The 8,350-nt window shown below is 40.8% G+C and overlaps 1 protein-coding gene across 1 annotated transcript; it reads right to left on the bottom strand.

The window, feature by feature from the left end:
• Positions 1-1,824: 1,824 nt before the first annotated feature.
• Positions 1,825-5,696, bottom strand: kcnj13 (potassium inwardly rectifying channel subfamily J member 13). Its single transcript, XM_031735266.1, has 2 exons — positions 5,180-5,696; positions 1,825-2,399 (listed from the first exon to the last, which is right to left on the bottom strand). The coding sequence occupies exons 1-2, from the start codon at positions 5,694-5,696 to the stop codon at positions 1,825-1,827; spliced, it is 1,092 nt and encodes a 363-aa protein (XP_031591126.1).
• Between the last annotated feature and the right edge of the window lie 2,654 nt (positions 5,697-8,350).

Below are 8,350 nucleotides of genomic sequence, written 5' to 3'. Positions count from 1 at the left end.
ATAACAACCATCTGATATTATATTGTGATTGTCAGCTCATGCTGCTAGTCTACAGTACCGTCAATTCAGCTGCTAGACCATAAGAATTAACAACATGAATGCCAGAGAAGAGTTTCTTAATTTTGTCCCTTGCTTTACTGTCAGCACTTCCAGTACTGCTGCTGCACCTATGAATTGTATATTGCTAGTCATCTCCTTTTTTTCTGTCATATATAAATTATTCAGTAAAGTTAACAGTCAGCAAAGTTTAATCTCAACTTTGAATACTCACGTAGGTAAAGGATAGGAAAAATTGTACTGTCAAACATTACCCTGTTTTTCTTATCATTTTTCTTCAGTCACTGTTACACCATGTACCCTGTTTCAAAGCCCATGGCTTTACAAGATCAACCAGACCTAGCCTGTTGGCAGGATAAATCTATGGAAGAAAGAGAGATGAGTCTGAATTTTTCATTGTCACTGTGAGCATGCTTGCAAATGTTACTGCAGATCACTGTACTTATTGTTATCCTGACCTTTTCAGTCACGTTTTAATAACATGTACATTTTGTGAGTGCTGCTTTTATATCTTTGCTCTCAAATGTATTTTTGCTAGAAAACTAATTTTATTTAATTTGATAATAAAGACAAGTAAGCAATTCTATAACCTCTATAAACAGGTAATGTAGTGTTGCTACAGGGCACTCACAGGCAAGGATGACAACATGCAAACTCCTTATTCAAACCCAGAATATTCCTGCTGGCCAACTGTGTCGCTTTCTGGATCATTCAGTTGTCATGTACTGTATTGCTTGTTGTAGCTGGGAAATGTAAAAGTTTATTCTGGCAACCAGCTGTTTATGTCTGGTCCCAGTCAAGTAATATTCATATGTTGTTCCTGTTAAGGCTATCAGGACCTACCCTTTAGCTAGCTTAAGTCAGTTATTCCTCAAAGCAGGTATTACATTTGAACATGGTACATCTGAATTTCTAAACAGTAAATTGCTTACTTGGAATTCAATAAATATCTTTCCCTTGTATGTGAAGCGTGAAAATTGAGTTGACAAAAGATGCAATAATACTGCTCCATGGCTCACCAAATAAAAAGGAAAACCTATAACAGATTTAAATTTTGGCTCCACTTCTAACCATGGATTTTTCTGGGTCATTCTTTAAGCACAGCAATTCTGCAACTTTCATTTGATTTTGGAGAAAAGAATTAACCAAATCTGGCAAGATGTGCAGTTGGTGAGTAGCAACTGTCTGTTAGTGTGGTTAAAAATACAGTAATGGGGCAAACATGACACTGAAACTGCAGTAGCACTCAAGTGCTGTTGATAAGGTGATGAATGTGAAGACTAAATTTAAATTGTGTATTTTTATGAGTGGAGTGACAGAGCGTTTTGATCGTACCTTGTAAGTTTGAAGTGTGAGAACAGAACAGTTTAAACTGTTCTTATTCAGTCATGTAACTTCCTCTATGATCCTTGCATTTTCATCATCTTGAATTACTTTCCCTTAAGTAAGAAATGTTCAGACACACATCTCCCTATACCCCACTCCACACACATTCTTCCATCCTTGCTAGTCAGTCATTTTAACTAATATAACTGCCAGTAGTTACTGGTTCCCCTGCTTTGAGCACTGAGGGCTTGAAGTGATTTGAGGGAGGAGGTGAGGGAGCCTGCAGCAGTACTTATATATATCTGGCATACATTTGAATTTTTATAATGTTGAATCATAAATTCAAATTTACCAAATTCAATCAAATACCTCCTGACAACAAATATTTGCCTCCACTTGCATATTCTCTCTGTCTTTTTGAGAATCTTCCCTTCAGCATTCTTACTCCATCCTCTCATTGCCATCACCGTTGATCTGCACCACACAGTCCTTGTTCATAGGCTCTTTTGAGTGGGCTGTATCAAAGTGCTGGTTGCTCACTGTGTACCTTCCACAGGCATCCAACCCCAAAGCAGGGACAAAGCGGCGGTCAAACTGGATTTCTTGGCGCAGGTAAGAGGTCCTCTTCTGGCAAGTGTCACCAGTTCCCTCCTGCAAGGCTGATAGGAAGACAACTAACTCAAAGTGGGTTGATGAGCCCTCACACAGGACAGGGTACAGAGGGCTCCGACGGTCCAGGGGGTGGTAAAAGGTGAGTGGAAAAATGAAGAAGGGGCATGGCTGCTGGCCCAGATGGTCCAAATAGAAGTCCAATGAAGTCTGGTGTAGAGCTTGGCCTTCATGCTCCTCATATAGCACAGCACTCACCTTTACATCCACCAGAGGTCGCTGCAGCAGATTGGTGACTCGTAGCATGAGGCATGTCTGACCCAGGTGTTGGCCCACCACTGCCTGGTGGCTGAATTGGATGGCTCCTGCTCGCTTCTGGGGGCGGGCAATCTTGGCTACAAATGCACCTGAAAGTTAAGACAAATGGAAGTTTGAGTGAGGAGTTGTTCATGGTGTTTTTTTTAGCCCGTTAATCAACATTTTTAGTAATATTTCTTTGTACTAAATCGTAGCACAGGAAATATTTTTCTCAAGCATCATGGGTAAAAAGCAAAAAACGACTAGTTAACAGTTATGGTTGCAGCATATGACCAAAGAACATGAAAACATGAAGTGACATTAAGCTGAAAACTTTTTCTCAAATTATTATGAAATTATTTTAAACCTCTGCATATAAAAAGGGCTATAATTCCTAAACACCTAATGTACTACTTTTGCTAAATGCTTGAAACCCCTCCACGAATCGCTACCTTATTGTGGTGTAGGGGTTTGTGTGTCCCAGGGATACCATGGGCTATGTGTTGGAGGCTTTTTGTCCCCTGGTGGGGTCTCCCATGGCATATTGGTCCTGGGTGAGGGATGAGACAAAGACCAATTAAAAAAAACCCTATGAGCAGAAGATTGAGGGAACCATTCCCACTGTACGGGATAAGGTTAACCGGGATCCTGCCCTGGTGGCCGGGCCTTATTCCATGGGGCTCATTTGGGCACCAGCTCAAAAAAGGAACATGGGCCCACCCTCCTGTAGGCATACCATCCCCAGGAGGCGCTGCAGGGATCGGGTGCAATGTGTGCTCAGTAGAGGCCAGGGTCAGACACCAATCCCAGGGTAGCAACTGGGACACAGAATGTCACCTCTCTGGTGGGGAACAAGCCTGAGTTAATGTGTATTGTCTGTTCTTATGCACCAAACAGTCATTTGGCGCATAAAAACGACGGCCTTCTTGGAGTCCCTGGGCAGGGTGCTTGAGGGTGCTCTATCTGGGGGTTTTGTCATCCTACTGGGACACTTCAACGCTGGTGGGGCGTGAGTGGGAGGAATGGCCTGCCAGATCTGAAACCAAGCAGTGTTTTGTTACTGGACTTCTGTACAAACCACAGTTTGTCCATAACAAACCATGTTCAAACATAAAGGTGTCCATAAGTGCACGTGGCACCGGGATACTCTAGGCCACAGGTTGATGATCAACTTTGTAATCATATCATCAGATGTGTGGCTGGTTTGGGCATCTGACAAGGATGCCTCCAGGTGTTCTGGGCATGTCCCACATGGAGGAGGCCCCGGGGCAGATCAAGGACACAATGGAGAGATTATATCTCTCGGCTGGACTGGAACGCCTTGGTGTTTCCACCGGACAAGCTGGAGGAGGCAGCTGCAGAAAGGGAGATCTGGGCGTCTCTGCTTAGAGTGCTGCCCCCACGACCTGGCCCTGGATAAGTGGAAGAACATGGATAGATGGATGCATAGATGGATAGAAACACTTTAAAGTAAAGCTGAAAGTCTGCACTTCTGTTACATCCTGATTGTTTGCTTTAAAATCCACTGTGGTAGCAAAAATGTAAAAATATGTAATATCCAAAATTTTATTGTCCTAACTGTATGGCGAGGCAGACAACTGCAGCAAGTTCATATAGAAGTTGGGGAATTGTATATCTGATAGAAAAGACTTTTGAAAAACATATAATATTTCTGTTTTGCTTCTATAGTAAAACAGAAACAAAAGGTAAGAGACAATAGAAAGACTAAAAGTAAAATACAAGCACTTGGATAAACATCATTACTTTCCTCAGTTGTTCTGAGGGTGTGTATTGTCATCAAATAAATGCACATTTCTCATTTCTATATAGCAAAGGCAGTGATCATGATTGTGGAAGTAATTTCAGACCAAAGAATGATATTTGAGTTTCAAAATATCTTTTAAAACTTTTGAAGCACAACTGTATTCTTAAAGTGCCCTATTTTTACATTGCTGTACTAAACCATGTGTCGCAAATCACAGAAGAATCACTTAAAATATATCACTGTATCTTACACTGTGCACTGCTTTTGGTTCATCTATCAACGGTAAACTGGTCATTTTTCAATGAAAAGTTGGAGCAGTGTTACTGGGTTGGACCTGGTAACACTGACACATCGGTAAAGTGTGGTCTGTGAAATTTTGTGAGGAGCAGCATAATGTTTGAATAAAGCCTGCAAAACATTCACACAAAAGATGACAGTGTGCAAGACAGAATAGCATTCCTAAGGGACAAAGCCAGCAATATTACTTATCTAATTTTCTGGCTATCTAGAAATATATTCATGGGATTTATCTCTGGAAGTGCAATACCTGGAGTATTCCAGCAGGTGTCACTTTTTTCAGCCTCAGAAGCTTTGAAACTGTAATCTCTGTTCTGTCTCATCAGGTTGGAATCCTATACCTTTTTTTCTTGTCTCAAGATTAATGAAACAGATCTTATCACATGTTGTATTATAAGATATTTGTTTCATTAATCTTTCGATCTTTTGTTGTGCCATAAGATCTAGTTTTCCACTTCAAATGTTTATGATTGGATGTGGATAGGTGTATTGGAGATTACTGGTTTGATTTAAGCACTGACTGAGACTGGCAACCTGTCTGGGGTGTATTTTGTCTCTTTCCCAGATTCACAAAGTCAGCTGTGAAAGGTTCCAGCCTATGAGAAAAATGTCAACATGAGCAATTTCACAAAGAAATTATAGTATGATTTATTTAGTATGATTTACACATTTTCCTTTAGACTTTGGGCTACCTCTAAAACACCTTCTATTGTGAACATGTAAATGTCAACTCAGTGTGGTAGTTATTTTCTGTTATCTTTCCCACATAGTAAATTAAACTTAAGACTTAGAATTGTCTTAAAATGATGTTTTGATGGAGAGCTGTACCTGTGATAAATGCTTCCAGCATGAGTCCAAGCAGCATCTGTACAGCCAAAAGTGCTATAGCACTAGGGCAGTCTCCACTGGGGAACATAGTGCCATAGCCGATGGTTAGCTGAGTCTCCAGGGAGAAGGAAAACGCAGCAGTGAAGCTTGTAATGTGCTTTACACAGAGCACATGCCCCTGTGGGGGCGCATCATGATCCTGAACAGCAAGGTCCCCATTTAGGTGTGCCAGCAAGTACCACAGACAGGCAAACAACAGCCAGTGGGCCAGGAAAGAGGTGCAGAAGGCCAGAAGGACCCATCTCCAGCGCAGACTCACTAACAGTCCCCACACATCCTGCAGGGCCAACAGCCAGGCTCTGCGTAAAGTCTCATGCCATGAGCCTGAAGAACACACAGTGGGGCGAAGTGCACAGTGTCCATCTTTGGTGATCAGACGCTGGTGAGGTGGAGGGGACAGGAGAGGTGATGAGGAAGCCTTGCCACCCAGAACACTGCTGTTCGATTTGGTTGTCATGCTTATGGGCAAAGTGAAGGTGACGATGATCCTGAAATGAAATAACAGGGGAGTTGACTAACATAAATGATTAGTAATTATCCATAAAACTTTTATTAGCATTTTTTCCCATACAAAAATAGATGTAAAGAAAAAAAAGAGCAAGAAGTTAGTCACACTGTGGTATGAAATTTGCCCATGTATGGAAAAGAGGTGGGGGTGGGGGCTTTGTGAGCTGCGGATAATTTAGTAGATAGCTTGCAATAGCTTCTCAAGTTCCTGTTTTCTCTCTATACTTCTTGTGACTGTTGTTTTGAATCACATCATTTTGCTGAATAATTTCAGCTTGGTTAAAAGGACAATAAGTTCAGGTTATTCACTCCTGTCTCTTTTCTCCAGTAAATGAGCACAGAGAGCAGTTCCTACAATCCAAAGATTATAACTGTCATTAGAATTTAGTTGAAAAAAGGTGTTGATGCACTGTTGCCTGTAAGTTGGTGGATTCTTTTAGCTATGCTAAGCTAACCAAATGCATGTATGTGCAGAGAATAAATAAGGCCAGTACAGCATAAATCAATCACATTTCAAAAATGTTGGTCTGTTCCTTTAAATCCAGAGTATAAAAATTAAAACATTTTATATTCACTTGGCAAAATTTATGACTACATTAGAATCTATCTATCTATATATGTGTGTATGTGACAAATACATTTTCACTGGAACTCTCACTTGATGCAAGTGTGGCAAGCTATCATTAGGCTGAAAAAAACAAAATAAACCTATCAGTGAGATCCCAGGAAGTTTATTCTGTTCATCTCAACATAACACTTTCAGTGGGAGAACTGTGCAAGTGACTTTTTCAGTCTCAGCTGAGTTCAGGTTTCCCCTGCCTTATAAACAGTAAAATTGTAAAATGACTGAAACTAGCACCAGGTGCAAATAAACTTCAGATGAGGTAGGTCATCTCTGTTGTGCCGCCCACTTAGGTGGACTTTGTTTGTTTTCCCCCATTTATAATTCACAACAATCCTCCTGGCACTTAAACCTATACACTATTACTGTGTTTGTGCCAGAGACCCAGTTCTTAAGGTGGACCAATTTAGGTGTAGTACGTCTAGGCAGACATAGAAAATGCGTCTCAGATGTTCTGTTACTCCTGACACATAAGGGATCACAAAAGACTGCTTAGGAGGTGATTGTCCTTCTCTCCTGGATTGCTTGAAGCATTCTTAAGGTGTCTTCCCAGCTTTGACAAATCTCCAGCTGGGATAACTACATTTACTCCTTTTTGATATGCCTTTTTGATATATTGTTGTTCTGCTTCCTTAGCAGCTGTGTCTGTTTGGATGGTGTTCACTCTCTGTTGTGGCATCCGTATGACACGCAGTGTGTTCTCCAGTGGATAAGAGTCAAATCTTAAATATTGATTATCTACTAATCGGAAGGTTGGTGGTTTGATCCCAGGCTGCTCCAGTCTGCAAGTCAAATATCCTCGGGCAAGATACTAACCCCAAGTTCCCCTCCGCTGTCTGCATGCACTGGAGTATGAATGTCTGTGAATGCTAGATAGAAAGAACTTCAGCATAGAAGAAGTGCTTGTATGAATTGGTGAATGTGGCAAATTGTATAAACTGCTCTGAGTGCTAGGGTAGAGTAGAAAAGTGCTATATAAGAACCAGTCCATTTACGATTTACTATGATCTGGATGCACTGGTTTAAAAAAAGTCAGTGTCTACTGTACACTTTCAAATGTCTCCCATTATTGATGGAAATCTCACAGTGTAACTCCTTTCATATCCTCTCCAGTGAAATTGATGTGTTTGTCTAGTAAATTAATGTGATTACTGAGTTGTGGCATGTCCTGATTTTCTCCCAACTGTCATTCACATACCTGAACCAATGGGTTTAGGAAAGGACTGCCTAAAGTTGGTACATGAGTATGAACAAACATAAGATGGCAGACTACAGGAACCAGCTGAGATGCAGCTTCAGATGCAGAGAGTTAGCTGCTAAACGAACCAGTAAGGCATTTTTACAATGTTTTTAGCCAAGTCAAGGACAATATCAACTCTGTTTCACACCTTCAGGAATGGAAATACAAAGGGTTTATAACAATGTCAAACCACTGGTTTGCCAGAGTAGGCATAAGACTTTTCTGTCTGGAAACAAGCAAACTCTTTTAGATGTTTTCTGGCAAATGATTTACTTGTACCAGAATGGTGGGAAGAAAGAACATCAAACTTTCTGTCTGTCTGTCTGTCTGTCTGTCTGTCTGTCTTTAAGACAATAATGCACAACTTTTGTGATTAATATTAACTATAGCAGATATATTTGCAGGCAATCCTCACAGGCAGAGAGCTAGTCCTGTCCTCTCCAGAGTTTCTATTTCTATGTCAATATTGTTGCCAGGAGATTAGAGCAGGTCCCAGCTGGGAATCTGTCTGAGGAACACAGCAACATGCAGAGTAGGAATGCATCTTTCATCTGCAGGGAGCTTTAAACTTACTGCACTACATGGCTTTCCACTTGTCTTGTTCACCAGTTACAATATACATTTACCACCCTTTTACCTAAGCATTTATTAAGCAACTCCCTTTTACATATTTCCTGGGCACGATATAAAAACATCAAAAAGATAATGCAAAAATATTCAAATACTTAATTCTCTCATACAT

The sequence above is a fragment of the Oreochromis aureus genome, linkage group 14 (assembly GCF_013358895.1).
Source record: "Oreochromis aureus strain Israel breed Guangdong linkage group 14, ZZ_aureus, whole genome shotgun sequence".
NCBI classification, from domain to species: Eukaryota; Metazoa; Chordata; class Actinopteri; order Cichliformes; family Cichlidae; genus Oreochromis; species Oreochromis aureus.
Note: the sequence above shows the minus strand (reverse complement) of the source record. Positions and strands in the feature narration are given on the sequence as shown.